Source organism: Rissa tridactyla, chromosome 7 (genome assembly GCF_028500815.1).
Source record: "Rissa tridactyla isolate bRisTri1 chromosome 7, bRisTri1.patW.cur.20221130, whole genome shotgun sequence".
Classification (NCBI taxonomy): Eukaryota; Metazoa; Chordata; class Aves; order Charadriiformes; family Laridae; genus Rissa; species Rissa tridactyla.
The window spans coordinates 11,805,205-11,824,353 of NC_071472.1; the positions used below are offsets into that span (position 1 = coordinate 11,805,205).

Sequence of the window (19,149 nt, forward strand, 5' to 3'; positions counted from 1 at the left end):
GATTTCTATCTAACATTCCTTACATTCACCATCAAGGTATCTGCACAACTTCCCTGTGTATGAGTGAGCGCCTACCACCACACCTAGATTACCAAATCCTTTCCTCTTCTATTTTATGCTATAGATTCTTCCAAGAACATGATGACCAGAGCAAGGGCTGAGCATGGAGGAGAGTTGCTATGTTCTGTTCTGGAGTCTTCACTTGGTAACTTGTTAAATATAGCAAGCACAAGTCCTCCTGTCCAGCTTGGAAAGCCCTGCGAGGAGCAAAATGCCTTCGTACCCAGCAAGACAAGTCAAGCACAGCAGAGTACAGGAAAGTGAAAAATATAACTAAACCCAACATTCAGATGATCTGTGGAGTACTTTCCAACAAGCTTGAGTTGGAGACACGAATAACAGAATAGAACGGATAACGTACATGGCTTCCCACCCCTGGGTGATCTGTAGGTCGGCCCATGCCTGGGGTGAACATCTAGACTAGCCTCATTCCTAACAGGACTCCTCCCAGATGGCAGGGAAGTCCTGCAGCCCTCTTGCAAAATAAAGCAGACTGAACACAGACCCTGGCCTGCACAGTCAGATGAAGTGAATGTTGGCTCTTTGTTGGTATCTGGGTGAAAAAGCAAGTGAAGAATTTTAGGGTTTTTTTGACAGAATGCCAGAGAATATGCTTTAGTCTTAGCATCCTTGACACCCTCTTTTGAAGGAAAAAACCATATACCCTATTTAGGTCTGAGATATCTGACAACAGTATATACAAACATATCTGACGTGGCACTTAGGGACATAGTTAAGTGATGGACTTGGTAGTGTTAGGTCAGCAGTTGGACTCAATGATCTCAAGGGTCTTTTCCAACCTAAATGATTCTAGATTCTATGATTTTATATAAAGCACAGTCTTTTGCAGCATTCATTGTAATAACAACCTGACATATTTGTGACTTTGTATATGCCTTTGGCATTCTCTGTTCCCATTGGCATACCAATGCTAGAGCCAGGACTTATTCACAGAAGGAAAGCAAGAGGAGTAAAGCTACTCAGGGCTTAAAGGAGTTCCCTGTTCAGCAAAGGCAGTGAAGTGGCTCTTCTTTGGGGTGCCAACACTGGGTCTAGATTTCATTTCTGTATGGGGTTTGCCCCCTAGATTGTCCTTTTGTGCCCTCACAAGCAAATTGCTAGGAGTCACCTCCTACAACTCTGGGATTAGATCTGACTCCTTCTTTGAAAAAGTTGCAGAAACAGAAAGCAGAACCTGTCTCATTTAGAAAAGCTAAGCTCCAAAATGCAGTCAAATATCTGTTATCGCTTAGCAGATACTCACATTCTTGTCTGGGAAGCACATACCTCTGTGTAGGCCTGTGTTACTTGTTCATACAGGGTCTGATGATGATGGATGGCCAGTTCCAGGTCTTGCATTTCTGATGGGAGACCTCCTTCACTGCACATTTTGCACCAGGCATCCACACCTGAAAGAAACTAAAACAATTCCGGGAACAATGAGCAACAGTGACATAAAACAACATCTCATCAATGCTAGAAAACTTTGTAGAGCACCACAGACGGCTGCAGCATGGACTGAGGAAAATGTAATCGTTATAAAGAAGTTCTTTTGGGCTCCCTTGAACAGCACATTCCTGTCACTTCCTCAGTACTTGAAGAACACCCAGATCCAAAGGAATGTTTTCTGTTTCTTCTGGATTAAAAACAACTTCTCCTTTAACCAGGCTCAGAAAACACCCATTCTAAGAGTCTTTGCATACCACGGAGGGAGGCTACAACATTGCATTCCCAAAAGGTAGGCTGCAACACATTTAGAAAAAAACATCAGTGTGAAGCGCAAAAGGACAGTTACAGCTCCAGCTGTATTTGGCATTGTCTCAGCTGTCAATCTTCCCCCAGTCGCTTACCTGTCCTTAATACTACTAATTTGGGCATTGGAAAACTCCCATTAAAATCAATGCTGACATTCATTTTGGTGAAAGGCAGCCAGTCTGTATTCAAGCAGTTCCCAATCCAGGGCCAGCTCAGTGGGATTGCTAATAGGATACCAAGGCTTTAAACCCCTGGGTCACACATTTGATTCTGGCCCAGGTCAGCAGTGATCAGATACCATTACCATCTGATGGCTGCTAAGCAGCCAATGCAAAATGAGCTGCTGGTCTCAGTCCAGTTCCTGGTGGGCAGACATCCATGAAAGGGAGAAAAAAAATCATTGCCATTGCAACTGATACGGTTTAGCACCTTGGTTGGAAGCCTTAATAAATAGCCAGAAACTGAATGGCTTTGGGGAGCAGAGGGATGGAAAAAAATATTTTTCCACTCTTAAAGGCCTCCAGAGCAGTGCTGATGCACTTTGGCAGAACAAATTGGGGAAGCTCTCCTGGGTGCTCCCTGTTCTATAAAAGAAAAGAGGAATTTAGTCTCTAAGGTTCCCATTCTGTTTTTCTTTTAAGGAGGGCTTACTTCAATGACACAGCTCGCATGTTCAAATTTCGTCCATACTAACTGCCTAATGCCACCTTATCACTTCTCATTAATATTTTCTCTTCCTCCATCTTTCTGTTAAACCAGCCTGCTATACTTTAGGGCTATTTATAAGAAAAGAACAGCTAATTATACAACAGATGCAGTGCCCTGTAGGGTGAACGTATAATGCCACAAAACCACCCCCAGGATCACAGCTTTATCCACTCCTGAAGTGTTCACCTGTGGCTTGTTAGTAAAGCTCTCATTCACAGCATGAAGGGCTGTGAGATGCAAAGCAAAGAATTTCAATTCAGCTCTGGCATCAGCATCCTTTTTTATTAGCAGTGTAAAGCTATTCACCATGCTGCTGTGTAATCAAGACTATAAAGTGTTTGCATTGTAAACACTTCTTTTCAGTACACGAGGATTCAGTGACAAAGATGAATTCCTAAATGTTCATTTCTACAAAGTACAAATCTACCAGTGAAAAACGTGCTTTCTAGAAGACCGGAGGCAAGGATGGCAGGTTCTCTTGTGTTGGTTTGACTCCAAATCTTCAGATAAAATCCCCAAACACCTTGCATAAAGCTGAAGTCATCATATTTTGTGCCAAGGCAGTGGAATTCACATCATTTCCTATGCCGTTTTAAGAGCACAGAGCTGAGTTCGATCCCTTTTGGGGCTGTTACATGCATCTCTTGGTCAAAACAGTGAACAAAAGACCTTTACACCTTATAGACTAGTGTTTCTGCTGCTAGAATCACAGTTATGGCTCTTATCAAAACTGTTGAATTCTACCAATTTTAGTACAAGCTTTTATAGCGTTGTTACTCATATACTGCCATATCCCCAAACTATGATTTGCACAGTAGGTGGGAGCAGTCTCAAGAAGATCCTATGCACATAACCACAGTTCCACCTTGTTTTCTCACATCTATCTTTCTTCTGTATATCTATTGTATACAGATAATATCACATCAACAATTACATCAGTAATTTCACTAAGGCCACTAGCAGGAGCAGTTGACATCACCTGTTTTAAAATGTTTTAAGAAATGCAGCCTGCCAGTGTTTTGCTACGATACCCTGAAACACCGCATAGTGATCCGGTCTGCGTGTGTAGCTTCAGGTAGGGAAAGCAAAGGTTTTTCTACGGATTTTTGCAAATGTTAGTTCATACCATAGGACTATTGATTTTGGGTATTTTGAAAAAATCAGGTATATTAATTTTTATTATTTGTCACACATTGTGGCAGACATGCAAAACTTTATTAAATGTAACCCTTCATGCTGAAAATATAATCATGCCACAAAAATCACCATTTGACTGAGTTAAAAAAACATGCATTTAAAATTGTAAATTCCTAACTGTTAGGTTGGAACAGGAGCTGTTATTGTCCACTGGATATTCAATACCATTTAAATTAATTGTTTAAATTTCTAGTTAGCCCATAGACTAGAACACCTCCTATTGGGAACATAAAAGCTGCTTAAATATGATTTGAAATGACAGGCTCCAATAATTATCTATGTTTTTCAAGACTTCTGGAAAGACTAAGAAAAATCTCTCCTAAAAAACAAAAAAGTCCCTAAGGTACCTTTGCGCCTCTGATCCAATCCAAAAGTAACTTTAAAGTGATGATCTATGCTTACTCCTGACTCACAACCTATTCACCTAAGTTGCAAATTCTGTATTAGGTCAGCTAATAATATATTCTCAGACTGCTTATTAGCTTTCCTCAGGGACTGCGATGCTGTATCACATGGTTGCTCCAAAACCCAGATAAGACATTTTCTAGTCCATATTTCTCCACATTTTTTGCGCAGTCCTTGCTTACAGCTTGCTAGGCCCCTGCGTGGAGGCTGCAGGCTAACCAGGGTGGTTCCCCTAGACCCCAGGGAAATTAAAACCAAACTCTAGCGTACTTTCATGTTCCAGAATGGCTGTGGGGAGAGATGGGAAAAAGGCCATGAAATTGTTTTCCTCAGTGAGCTATAATATCTTTTGATGCCCTGAATTTTTTGTATGAGGCTAATTGTATATTTCCTGTTGTTTCTGGAATTTTCCTTTCTAAAGTAGAAGTTATCTTAGTCTTATCCCTGCATTTTATAGCTATCAGCTGGCTTTTCCTTTCCTCCCTTTCCTCAAATTCTTCCTCTGTTTTTTCTTTTCCTCTCTTTTTCATTTCCTTTCCTCAAATAGGGGAGTTCAGGATGTGGTTAGAGAGATCCAGGCAGAGCTGAGAACAGTAGACTTCCTGGTCGGGGAGTAAGGTAATATGAAACAAACGGTCAGGGGTCAGTCTTCAGAGAATCAGCATAAATGTTCAGCATGTGCACCTAACACCTACTACCTTAAATAGTAATTCTGCTTGTGCACTTCTGAGGGTAGACTCTGACACAGAAGTAATTGTTTGAGATCTCTTGGCTGATTCAAGACATTAATTTGTTCATTCTGACAGGATCCGTAAAGTGAGCATCTTATGAATACTTTAGTGCTCCTTCAGAGATTATATCCAAGAAAGGGAGGATACCTGGTATGTCTGCTTCCCCTATCTGGCAGTTAGTGGGCCAGAATCTCATCTGGTGTAAATCAGCACAGTTCTCTCAAAATCACAGTGAGATAAGGCATGTTCTTCTACATTTTCTTGCAACTTTGAATAACCTCAGACATACCTAAAGATATAGAAGGATGTTTTCTTTTGCGCTAGAATATCTCCATGCTAGCATGAGAAAAGGAAAGGGGAAAAAAAAACACCAAAAAAAGGGAAAAGAAGAAAAAAAAACTCCAACAAATGAGATTTGTAGCAGGTTGAATTAAGGGACATTTGGGAAACACCTCCACTGAATATCCTTAGTCGCACCTTGACTTGGACATAGTAGTTGTTTGGAGTTTAGTTTACTGGCTTTTGATCAAATACATGTGCTGAAGGAAGCCTGGCTGGAGGCTAAATTGGCAAGATTTGCCTCTCTTCTTTCCTTTTTTCCTTTTCTTTTATTTGCTCTTTTCTTGAAGATGGTATAGTATGTAGAAATTGTGTTTAAAAAATTAAGGAAGACACATGCCTGCACACACACACACACAAAAAGAAGCAGCAGAAAGAAACAAAGGGGAAAAAAAAAGAAAAAAGCTTTGATCCAGGAATTCATTCAGCCAAGTTCCATTCAACATGCCACATGTATCTGCTGTAAGAGCCAGGAAAGCACTGTGATTTTCAGGCACGTGAAGACAGATGTGAGGTTCAATTCCCAGCAGGGTTGACTCAGCTTTTCATCCTTCCAAGCCAGACAAATTGTATTCTGTGCAGTTTTCTGTGTGGGGTCTTTAGGAAGAGACCTTGAAAAAGAAGTTGCTTCCTGCTCAGCTTGCATATTAGAGAGACCGTAGGGCTTTTCATAAATCTCTGTCCCAAGCCAACAACTTCCTTGCGGGCTGGGGTGTGCCAAAGGCTGAAAGATTATGGTCCTAATAGACTTGCTTCCTGTTGGCATCACAGAGAACTTCAATCAATAGGAAGGCATGAACAAACAGACTGTAGCAGCTTATCACACTGGAGAGGGAAGGACAATCTGCATATCAGATTGGTATGAGGGAAGCAGGGGTACACTGTGGGAGAAATGGTTGGATCTGCAGCAAAACTACCTTTACTGACAGAACAAAGGGAGCAAAAAAAGATCTGATCTGGGAAAGAGGAAATAGTGGGTTTATCTGCATCTTTGCTTCAGAGATTTAAGCCTTATTTATTACAAAATGATGAAGCCCTGATTTGAGTAAAAAAACCAAAACACTCTGGGTGATGCCAAATAATAAAGTCACATTTGGAATGAATGTTTGATAGACAACAGACTGAGTTATAGACCAAATCCAAACCACTTCATTTTTTATACTATACAGAGGTCAAACGACTAAATTATTAGCATTCAAGTCATTGGTTTATCCTACCAGAGTTACTAAAGCAAGACTGAAATTTTAGTCCTGGCAAATGGACACACTGGCTCCCACATTTCTGTTCTGCAGCAGTCTGAGGTCGCAGGCTTCACATCAGCACTCATCTTCCACTGAGTTATCTCTTTTCGCAAGTGAAAAACTGCTATTTACAATTAGCAAATTCTCTTGTCTGCTTAGTAACGAGAAACTAGCTTCTGTCAGGCAGCACAAACTTCAGCTCCTTGTGAAGAGGTGGCCAAGGCAGGACTGGGTTTTTTCAGACCCATCCATACAATTGTAAAAAAAAAAACAAACAAACAAAAAAACCCAAACAAACAAAAAAATAAAAAAAAAAAAAAACAAAAAAAAAAACAAAAAAAAACAAAAACGCAAGACCCAAAGCTGAAAGTGACATTAGTGTAGCTTGTTTTCAAGTTAAGGCTGAGGCAAATACCCACTTTCACAGGGTTCAAAAGGTAGGAAGACAAAAACAAACGAAAAAAAAAAGAACCACCTCTAGCTTGACAGACAATTCAGGAGAGCTTTCTGTTTTATTGCTTTCATGCTATACAATACCTCAGCAGCTCCTCATAAATTGCAAAGATGAATAACACTTCAGAAAAAATTGGGGATTGCTCATAAAAAAAAAAAGGAAAAAACCTGCAAACCCAAACACCAAACAAACCAAAACAAACAAGAAAGACCTAATTCACTAATAAACCTTAAGCATTCTCATTGTGTCTATAGACTGGATATAAATTATTTTTTGATTTTTCTTTCAGAACACATGATGACTGACAGTTATCATCGTGACGACTACACCTAAACACTGCAATGCCCATCGTACAGAGATGAAAGTACTTGTACTGGGCGTCTTAGTGTATCAATCCCATCGGAGTCACTGCGTGTGCTTACATGAGTAAGTGCCCAGTAGGGTGAGTAATTGCTCTATGCTATGGCCTGTTGTCAAGAGGAAACACAAAATAAAGAAAAATCTATTATAATTCCACGGTCAGAAACAAACAATAAAGAAAACCTTTACTCTTTGAGCTAAACTTTTCCATACATATATTCTGGTTTACGAGGCACAGTTCCTGGCTTATCAGTTATAATTTCTTCTTCAAACACTTGAAGTATGGGTCATTTTGTAAACATCAAGCTCACTCACTTAGTAGCTTTGATATTAACTACTTGGAAAAACAAGCACACAACAATACTGAAGAGAGCCCCAAAGCAGTGCTTTTCACTGGAAAATGAATGTAATCAACATATGATGAAAGTTGAACCATCACTGTTAAGTGGACTTGGTTTAAGTGTAAAAAAAGCAGAGTTTTATTCACTGACATATTTTAAATCTTTTGTAGCCATAAAATTATGGAACAATTTTGGTAGTTATTAAAGACACAAACCAGAGTTCAGGGACGTGGAAAATTTTCTTGGATGTTCCTAGCTGTCTCTGAAGTCTCTGCTTAGTGAGGTCTAACAAAGTTTGGGGCTATGGAGAGCACTGCAGGAGTAGGGAGTGGAATGAATTCCATAAGTTTCATTAACATTAATGCGCTTTGGCTCCTAGAAATTGTCTGCTGGTATGGGTCTATGTCATATGTGTGCATATTCCTGTGCACATAGCACGTACCATATATACATATCAGTGCAGATATATATTGTTTTCCTGACCATAATAATCCTGAATTTATCCACAGCACTGATGAACTATTAGGGAATAGAAATAAGACAGAACATTACTGTACCAGAGCACTTCACTTATGATCAGATTCTTTCTCATCACTAAGGCACAAACATATTTTCTTACCCACTCAGGAAACACGGGCCAGTTTTTTGGGGGAAATGATACTTTTTAAGACACTGATCCACGAGAACAAGGCTCTTAGCCTCACTGCATACAAGCCAAATGCCATCAGGTGATAACTGCAGCATCGTCGTTATCAAAGTAGCAGTGGATGATTTTGCCAGTCACGAAAGGAGCTCACCTGTTCAGCTTTCTGGTGAAAGACAGCAGACATGGCTAAGATGGTGCTGCGCTCATCCAGAGCAGCGGCAAAACTCTTCCACTCTTGATCCAGCTGGCTAGATATTTGTTTGATTTGCTGGGAAGCATAATGGCCTGCCTCGGAAAGCCTTGACGCAACAGACATGATCCGATTGATGTTGACATAAGCATTCTGAAAATTAAAAAGCACACATAAATAAAGAGAAGGAAGAACCGTGACCACCCTCTGCCTTCATTACACATTCCAAACACCATCGCTGGGAGTAAAGCCGAGCAGTTCAGTGAGAGCAATCAACCACCCACTTAAATATACATGAATAGCAGGCATTCTACCTTCCACTCTAAAAATAATCCCTCGGGAATCTTTTCGCACATCTATGCCATTACCCAACACTGTTATCTACCCCCTCCCCTTGAATTTATTTATGTAAAACTAATTTGCCATACTTTAGCTATTTACTCACCTTTTAGGGTCTACTTATTGCTTCTATTTTATTCTTGATATTTCTGTGGCATTACTTCATATTTATGGATGCTATATCCACATATTCAGAAGTGGAATGTTTGCTTTCTGTCCTTTGAGAACACTCTGACAATCCTTTATAGACATGCAGTGTCAACAAATGGAAAAGTCTTACAGAATTTAAAAGAGCTCATAAGGATATTCTATAGAAATATAAGAGTTTCCATAGAAATGTCTATTAAATTATATTCTTCAGTTAAAATGTTATCTTTTCTGCAAGTTATTTTAAGCTGTTCTCCAGCAGAGATATCATTTAACTACATTCTGAATTTAGAAGGATTCAAAAAGCCTACTAAAAGGGTAATATTTTCTGTTCTTTCATAAGAATTTTCCATGATAGTTTTTATTCAGCCTTGAAGCAGTGGAAGGATTGCTTTTTCTCAAACTGACTTGTGGACAGCAATGTAATTGCATTACAATACCCCCGTTCTGCATAGGAATGTAAACCTGAAAATAAATAGCCATCATGACAATGTCTTATAAAGAGGCACCATCAAAAGACAAGTGACAGCTGTCTTGCAGATTTCTGGAATGTCATTTGATGTAAGCACTTCTCCTTTCTCTTTCCTTCTCACCAAAGGAAAGGAACATCCCAGAATGTGAGATATTTTGCTAATGTTAACTCATTGCTTTCTTCTCTCCCAAAGTATTTCAAAAAGGCTTTAGTAATTTCAGAGAGTAGAATCTGTAAGACCCTTATGCACAAGGACAGACACAGCTCTGATGATTTTAACAGTATTACTCATGGGCAAATAATAAATCAGAGGTGGAAATGTTTGTTGGAGCAGGATCTCATCATAGTGAGTGGGATCACAATGTGGAAAGATATCTGCCAATCCAAACACGAAACACAACAGAGCACTGCCAAGGCAGGCACAGGTCCAAACTAAGTTGTGAAGCAGAGCAAAGTGTGTCTGCAAAGTGTGTGGGATAGCTACGAAGTACACTCATCATACCTGTAGGTGCTAAAGGAAAGAAGGATGGGGCCACAGCCCTTACAGCCTCTCTGTTCTCCCTGGTAGAACCATGACTGTGACAGCTGTCACATAAATAACACAGATATAAAGAAACACTCAGCCTGCAGTTTTATTCCCCCCACACCCCATATAGCCTTTTCTTAAAAACTGGATTTCTCTCAAAATCATCACATTAATTTTAAAGAACTAAAAATATTTTTTTTTTTCAGTACAATTAGAAAAACCGATCAAAATTGTTCTGGAGTTTTAAGTATGCTAAAAAAGATAGTATGATTTGGAACTTTGACCACCAGCCACAGCCAAACACTTCTTTGTGTCCCTCTAGGTTAGAGACTGAAATTTAGACTAAATATTTAAGCCTTTCTCCCAGAAAGTCTTCGTGACTAAGCCTCAGCCAAGATCATTTTGCAATATTTCAGGTCAGCTCATCTGGTGGAAAGAGTGTAGCATCACTACAGTTGCTAGAGCTTGCTGAGTTGCACCAAATGAAGACATGGAACTTCGCTGTGTTTGAAGGAAAAGCAAAGATCCTGAAGAAGTTTTGATTTAATGTAAAAAATAGTTGCTTTCATCTTGCTTTTATTTATCTATTTATTTTCCTGCAGAATTATCTCAGCCCTTGTAATGCAATGAGCATAGGGGAAAACAACTTTGAATTCCTTCCTTCCCTATAGCTACAGTATATAGATATATTAACTAGTAGAATGGTAAAAGTAAGATTAGCTGAAATACAGAAGATGTTCTTAGAGTCTGTTTTATAAGTTAGGGAGATTTATATATTATTATGTCTATTTGTTATATTTTTATACAGAGATGAGGCTTTTCATTGATGAAATTTCACTTTCCTAGCTGAGAATTTTTCACGGAAGAGTACCTGTCCTTTAGCCAGTCCACTAACTCCATACCTTTTCCAGCACAAAGCAAGGAGCAGTTTGGGAGTCACCTGCTCACACCTCCATTCTTAGTGCACCAAGTGGAACTGGCTCAGGAAAAAGACTCCTGAGCTTCCCCTGTTGCTTTCTGAGCAATAAATAGATTCAAGTGCAATATAACATGTGACGTGGTCTTCCGTATAGCTCCAACAGGTATTGCAATGGGGATACCTCCTACTTCTGGATGCGTGCACGCTTCATCTCTGCTTTATCTGTCCCACCTCAACGAAGCAGAGGCACTGAAGTGTGGCTTCAACAGATAAGACTTGTCCAAGGTCTCATAGAAAAGCAAGACAGAGCAAACACTTGGCTAAAGGTCTGGAATTCAGGATAGCACATCCTACCAGACATAACATATTTTACAGTCTCAGGACCGTTACCCAGTGTCACTATTACTGGGAAAGATGGGAGCTCAGGAAAAAACTGGGTAAGATGGGATCTCTGTTGTGGATTGAGGTAAAATGCAATATGGCGTTACGGTGCTTCAGAATTTAGTTTCAGGAGAAAAACATTTAATTGATCACAATCCAAGAAATGCAAGACATTTCATTTCTACCTTGAAGAATAAAATTGTAAGCAACTTTCATCTTTTATCTGCCAATATGTGATGTTCTGAGTAAAACTGAACAAAAATCCGCGTTGCCAAGAGTCAACTGTTGACATTTCACAAAGTTAAACCTTCCTTTCTCTCTGATTTGTTCATCTCTAAAAATTGATGTTTTTAAAAACTGAGATATTTCTATCTCACTACTTTATAGATCTTTTTATCCTAATAGGAAATAGATTAAATAGAGAAACCAATGTCTGTGACTATTTTTCCTTAAGGCTGGAAAATCCAATACTAGCAGGTTCATAGAGAGTCTCACTTTAAATACAACCTAAGGCCTCATTTTTTTTTTTTTTTTTTTTTTCAAAACAGGGAGGTGTCCCCAAAGAGGATTGCAAGGGATCACTGATGTATGGCTATATAGGACTACAGTAGGTCAAACAATGACAAAACAATATATTAATGCCTAGAAGTAAGGGTAAAAACACTTCAATTGACATTCTGTTGTAGTGACGCTAGGATACACCCAAGTTTTGGATAATATATTTAATTTATCATTGAAATACCTTTATTCTACATGTATTTCCAGACTTTCTAAAAAACACTCCCCATGCTGGAGTTAATTTTTCATTGACTTTATTTCAGCTTTGAAACTTTAGTCATAAAAGGGGATTTTTGCCTTCTAAAGATCACTTGACTAGCAAACAAAAGAAACATTTCCCCACAGGTACATCAGCATCATGATATGTAAGAGTTTCTTTTACAGTTTAGGAAAGCCTTGTGCAATGCCTTGCAAGTGCACATACCCCTCTTTGTCCACCAATTCTTAGCCTGTTTCTGTCACTTAAACAAGGCTTTGATTCTGGTCATCAATGTCAAGAACACAGCTGTTCCTCCCAGCGCAAGCGATCACTGCTAAGGTCCCTAACACTTGATAGGATAACAGCCCGCAGTCTCAGCCATAAGCACTGACAGTAGCGGAGTTTCAATTGTGGAATGATCTCCCATAGGGAAATACAGTAATTCAGCCCTGATCATCTAGTGGGCATGCTGGGAGACCTTCCCTCCTAATTAAACCCTCCAACTCTAGCTGGAACAATACTTTCTTCTAATACACGTATAAAAAGAATACCTCACACTCACAAAAGAAAAATGAGCAGTGAGAAGCATTAAATCTGCAAGGAACTTGGCTGTGTTCATCTCATTTCCTAGAGAACTAGTTGAGATATTGTGACGGCAAGCAACAAAGGTGGGCTTCAAGAGAAGGGTCTTGCAGATTAATTGAAGGTGAAATTTGATTGTTGAAGGGTTCTTCTTTAAAATAAAATAAAAAAAAAATAGCCAGCTTGCACGGTGTTCCTGTGAGTTTATAAACCATCTGTGAAACGAACCTAACATATAAATTCAAAGCAGAATGTTTCAGCGACAAAATAAACTCATGAGATATCTTTAAGACCTTTAAGTTTCTATAACAAGGCAAATTATATGTAGCCTGTTGCAGAATAATATTGGATGGCATTTTAGCTCAGCCTACGTACAGAAAAATATCGTTCATTTTAGATAAATGAAGGGAATTTTCAACAGACATCATTAGCCTTTACATGATCATTGTAACATGTTTGAAAGATATTGTGACTTCCTTAGGGCAACATGTATCTCCGTCTAGTGTCAGACAGCTAACTCCCTGACAGCAGGATAGGCAGCAACGCTAGCTCTGAACACTGCCATTTTTATCCATGTCCCACACAAAATGATAACTCATTCTTTAAGGAGGTTAACAGATCCACGCATAAAAAAAGTCCGGCCAAAGGAGATATGAATAAGTTCAGTCGGAACAAATGGCACGTATACCATGTATCCAAGTGCAGAGCTACAACCAGTATGCTTTGTGTCATATTGAAACTGCTTTTTTTCTCTAGTGAATTTACTAGATTATTGAGATCACTCACAAAGTGTTGCAGCTAAATATTCATCTTTGTGAAAAGTATTATTGCTTCAGCATAAACATTATACAGCTGTGATAAAAGATTAACACAATTTATTTGCAACCTGAAATGAAAACAAGCACTGCCTTGAATGACAGAAAAAAATATCTGTGGTCCTTGTTTGAGAGAAAAACACCACACTACAGTTTATTACCTCAAATACATGACTTCTCCACCTCCCACATTGTTAATTTAAAAGGAAGAATTATTATTGTAAAAAACAGAGTAACAAATTGTTTTTCTAAGAAGGAGCTTTGGTCACAGCATGCCTATAGAGATGTACAGGAAGAGCCTGTGGCAAAAGGCATGATCCAATAAAAATTTAGAGAGTGCACTTTCTAGAGGAACTGAAGAGAATATTTTAACTATTATTAGTTATGCCAGGCTCAAAGGACACTAGGCATAGTGTAAAGAAGAAAAAAAAAAAAATCAAAACAAAACACCTTAGAGATCCAAGATCTGATCCAACTTCCACTGAAGTCTGTAGGGTTTTTCCCTGCAAAATACCCTGCAATAGCCACCCTCAGCTACATTGTCCTCCTCCATATCTTCTCTCAATACTAAATTTTAATGTATTGACAAAACAAAACAAACTCCAAAAGGCATGAACAACCTCAAGCTCCATAACCAATAAGAGTGCTTGAAGTTTTTGTTATTTTGTTACTCAGATTCATGATAGCAGAACTACTCTCAATCCAACTGTTGCTGGGACTAATATATTGCATTAAAAAAGACATAGCTAAATTACAAAGCAGATTTCTAGAAAATCACAACTATAAAGCAAATTCCCAGAGTAAATGTTTATAGTGTGCTCTAGTTCACCCTTGAGACTCGGAAAACAAAAGATTTATATATATATAAAAAAAAATGCAGCACCATTTTACTGGGTTTGAAGAGTCATTCTTCTTGAACCAACCTCATGTCTTGAGCCCAAACCATGGTAGCTAAATATTAGCAGCTAATGTTAGCCAATTAACATTAGAGAGCTTGAAGGCTAATCAGATACAAATCTGATGTGAACGTTTTAATTTATTAAAATTCACCAGAATCTCGTGTTTTCAGACTTGGGTGGGTCACAATACTCTACCTGGGAATGCAAATAAATGTGATGGTAATAACCTCCCATTCTCTGGTATAGAAACAGGAGAGGCTTCCTGTCATTTTCTGTTTGCAGCCAAGGTTATTCCATGAAGACATTAAGTAATACTGGATTATAAACACAAATGAGTATATACCTAATAGTAAATTCACCAGAGCTATAGTTTTCTCTCTAACACCTTCTGCATTATGTTACTTAATCCTTAACTTCACAAATATTTATCAGTGGGTAACTTAACAGAAGAAAATTCTTGATGTGCAGAAGTAATTTAAGTATATAAATATTGTAGGAGTAGAGTCTTTGGCAACAGACTGGAGGCAAAGATCATTTCTTCCTTTGAAAGTGTATAACACCTAGAACAGTGACCTAAATCTCCTATTCTTACTGCAGTATAAATATTACCAAATAACACGTACTAGCCATTTTCCAACAGTCTCCAACAGAAATCAAATGGTAGCATGAACAACTGAATGAAGATGTTGCCATAGAAGTAAGACAGTTGAATGAAGGCAGTTGTGTAGTAGCAATAGCACATTATGTATTTCTAACATCAGTGACTGTAGTTTTTGTAGAGACTGTATTAGAGAAAAAAACCAACAAACCCACATAATCATACTGTGCATCAGAGAACCTGGCACAACATACAGACCTTGTATATCTCGCCTCAAGAAGTTACAGTTAGCCGTGGTGGTTCTTTCCCACTAGTTTCTCAATTATCAGCAAGACCCACCTGCACTAAAGTGTTGCTATGCATGAAACAGACCTGATTCTTATTTCTAGCCCCACTTCTCTGTCAACCAAAGTATGGCTCAGATTGCTGTGTAGGCTTGTGGTATGTCCTACCACTACGTTCACGGTCATCATCACCCAGCTTTCTCTGGTTTTGCTTCATTCAGGTAAGTCGATCTGTTCCGAGTTCATTGCTGACCATCACTGGCTCTTGCCTTGAACAAATGCAGGGGCTTCATCCTTGCTACAGAGCCTCTTCACCCAGGCTTGCATAGAGTTCTTGTGCATGCCAAGAGACAAAACTACCATCTACCACAGGAGCTGGGCTGTGGCCAGGAAGGGGTCATTTTCGTTTCAGTCTCCTCTTGCTCTTCCTGCATGCTTTACCACAAATGGAGTGACTAGTATGCAGCAAGCTGATGTCTCCTGCACATTAACACCCTCATATTCACAATACTGACTTCTGGGGACACTAGAGTCACTCCCTGTTTTTCTAGCAAAGAGTATGCTCCATCTGAAAAAGAGCATCACTGCCAACAGCAGCGCTATACGGACATAAGAACAGCAGCTCCGGGTTAGTCAAGTAGCATGCAGCTTAAGGTTATTACCCTTTTCCCACTATTTTCAAATGTCCTTTCAGCTCGATATAGCCCCATGTCGCTATTCTGAAAATAGGATGCCCAGCCCTGTGCAAGAGAGCGGCCGCATTTAATTCCACAAGCTGACCTCACCAGGCTGTACAACTCACCTCATTTGCCAGCTTGTGCAACCCTTGCATTGAAATCCCTGCTAGAAAGGCCATTGTGCAGACACATAACCCAAACACAGTCCTTTCAGCAATATGGAAAGTCTTGAAAAAGATCATGAGGAATTTCAGTCACTGAGTAAAACTATGATATTTCCGATAAATACCATGAAGGCCTCATTTAGATTTAATAAAAAAAATAAAAAAGAAAAAGAAAAGTGTAGTCCTGAGTTGCATCTGTATCCTGTAATATTTATATAGTCTTTTTTATCCTGACTTTGCCATACTGTCAATAATAAAACCATAATTTGTTACGTAACCTCTGTTCAACAACTGAAATCTGCTGAAGAATTTTTTGAAAAAGTTCCAACTGAACAAGTATAGCACAAGAATTTTTTAAAATAGAAATCAAAGTTGAAGGAACTGTGCCTGTTTGCTGTATGAATCGATGTTGATCCAAAACCACAAGGAAGACATCACCCCATCATCAGAAGGGATTCTAGCTCTAAAATTCAACTAAAGCTAAAAGAAAAGTAGCAAATGGAAAATGACATACAGGCGTACTGCTCTCTGAATTATATTCCTATAAGGAGGATTATCTGAGAACATATATATACCCTTTGGCATATCTGTTATATTTTGGGGTTCCTCCATAATCATTTCTTTCAGTCCAATGACTTAGAGTAGAGTTGAGTGCCATCTCTCACCATACTTAAAGGTTGAAAGTAAAAGGTACCCAGTATTCATGCCGTTCTCCATAGATCCTCTATGCTAAAGAGATGGAGTAGACAATCTTCTTTGTAAACTGATTCATGATGACTGTATGGGCTTCTGTACGACTATACATGTGTGTGGGTTATACTGGAGACAGTACAAAATGGGAGGCACGTCATCTGTTGCACCCTTTCCCCTTGGCCAAAGAGGTCTCTCTCCTGGGCAGCTCTATTAGACAGGGGTTTGGCAGCACTGAGATGGTGAGATGGCACAGCCGCGAGCCACAGTACAGCCAATGAGAGGCTGCCCCCAGAAGCTCCCCCAAGGTCTTTGCAAATGTCTCATTTCCTTGCATTCCTCATTCCCAAAAGTTCACTTGGGGACAGATGGAAGAAGAACAGAGGAAAATAATTTTTCTTCCATTAGGTGGCACCCTCCTTGTTACTCGTTAATTTACTATTAACAACAATTATCTCTTTCCAAGTTTAGCTCCCAGTTAGTTTAAGAAAATATTACCAGACAGTACCACAAAAAGAATAAAGGGAGGTCCTCCAGCTTGACTCTTCTAATGGTGTTTTCTGAAGAATTATGACTGACTTTGCATCTTTCATATGTCAAATGACTTAATGCACTAACCTCCAGGACCCATTTGTTTGTTAGGATTCTGTGAGCACCTGTGTTATATGGAGGCCATGCTATCCTGTATTTTGCTAGATGGCATTGTGATGGCAAGCTTAACTCTCAGGTGCCTGGAGCCTGTTTTTCAGTGGTTCTTTCAATTATAATCACAATACACACATTAATAGACATTATAAACATTTCTCATCTTCCACTGTTATGCAATGCCCTAGTGAGGCACAGTGCTTTAGTGAGGAATAGCTAGGTAGGTGGAAATGGTGAGTGGAATTTAGGTCAGAGAAGTTAATTACCTGATCTGGAATTTGGCCAGAACACCAGAGTTAACACCTGTGATCTTATGAAAGTGGTGTACAGTCTTTAATGACCTCAGGTAGTTGGGACCTCTTTTTCACATTTCAGGCAGCTGCTCTCCAGTCCCTTGCCCTTTGGCGGCTTAGAAGGGTGTGGCTCTCTAGTGACTTCCACCACCAACTTAAATGTCTACCACCACCTCTGAGGTCTCAGCCCCAGTGCAACAGCTGCCTGACCATGCACAGCACGAAGAGGTTCACCTGCAGGAGTCGGTTTACTCAGGGCGAGCTTTTGTGTAGTTGACAGGGAGCATTCAGGGAGGGCTCATTGCTGCATTGTACAATGGCAGCAGGGGGTATGCACACGTTTTTCTAACCCAGTGCAACAATCAAAACATCAATACATTCTGTCCTCATTTGTGCGCTGAAAGCAGAGCAGTTTCCAGAACAAATACATTATGCCTGGAAAGAATACGAAAGTGAACAAAGCACTTATAAACGTATAATGATGCTTTTTTTGGGTTTTGGATTTTTTTAAACCTAAGGTAAGTTGACTTGCATTCAAAAAGACTGACCGATTAACTACTGAAAAAGCCAAAAAATCCCACTGTGGCCACAACTGACAGCTTGATTAACGTCTCTTGTTCAAGGTTTTAAGAAGTACCTTAGCAGGGTGTGGGGGTAGAAACATAAATTATTAAGGTGCCACCTACAGCTCTCATTAATTCCCAGTCAAAGAAATGTCAAAAACTTTAAAAATATTGTATTTGCTCTTCAAAACGTAAACAGACTCCACAGGACTGTGCTGCTCTTTAGTCGAGGAAATAATCATATATCAGTGTCCGGGTGGACAGAGCAACACTCTGCTTCCCAGGAAGAGGGCTGCTGCCACAGCCCAGCCTGACCTCCCTCTCTTCACCTCTCACAGGTCCACAGTGCTCTCTGAACTGGAGGTGGCCTCACGTGCCAACCCCTTCCTCACTCACGTGCGCACAGACCCATCGTTCACAGCATGCCCTCAACTCACCATGGAATTCATGGCAAAGTGATTGTGCTGCGTCTGTAGGTCCAGGGCATGTTGGTAGCTCACGCCAATCTCTGTGTGACTCTGCAGGAACAATTCTTTGTTGTGGCTGATCCAGTCGAACATCTAGAAGTATTCACACAGGAAAAAACCAAACAAGTGTTAGACAGGGAGGAAAAAAAATAAAAGACAGTGCAAAATATAAAGATACACAGTTCTCAGACAGATGCATATGCAACACACACCAAAAACCTCATCTATGTTCCTCACCAAAATAAGCTGTTGTTGAGCAATGGAAGCATTTAAGTTATCACCATATTTCATTACTAACAGAATGATAGGTCAGGAAACATAATTCATGAAGCATGTTCCTCAGTAAGCTGATCCCATAATCTTTTCCTGTAAGTAATGGCAATTTCATATATAGAAAGATGGCAGCAGAGGGGTTGCTTCACTGACTGAAGATCTAGCAGTTCATAAAGTAACCTTCATCCAGAAATGGACCAAAAATTCCATAAATATTATTGATGGGATTTT

General features: G+C 39.5%; 1 protein-coding gene across 2 annotated transcripts in view; it reads right to left on the reverse strand.

Moving 5' to 3' along the window:
* KALRN (kalirin RhoGEF kinase) overlaps nucleotides 1-19,149 on the reverse strand; it is a 525,892-nt gene that overhangs the window by 274,882 nt on the left and 231,861 nt on the right. For both annotated transcript variants that reach the window (XM_054209626.1, XM_054209624.1), the window contains exons 6-8: nucleotides 18,616-18,738; nucleotides 8,389-8,580; nucleotides 1,348-1,479 (exon numbers count right to left, since the gene is read on the reverse strand). In XM_054209626.1, coding sequence (XP_054065601.1) covers nucleotides 1,348-1,479; nucleotides 8,389-8,580; nucleotides 18,616-18,738 — 447 coding nt within the window. The remainder of the gene's footprint in view (nucleotides 1-1,347; nucleotides 1,480-8,388; nucleotides 8,581-18,615; nucleotides 18,739-19,149) is intronic.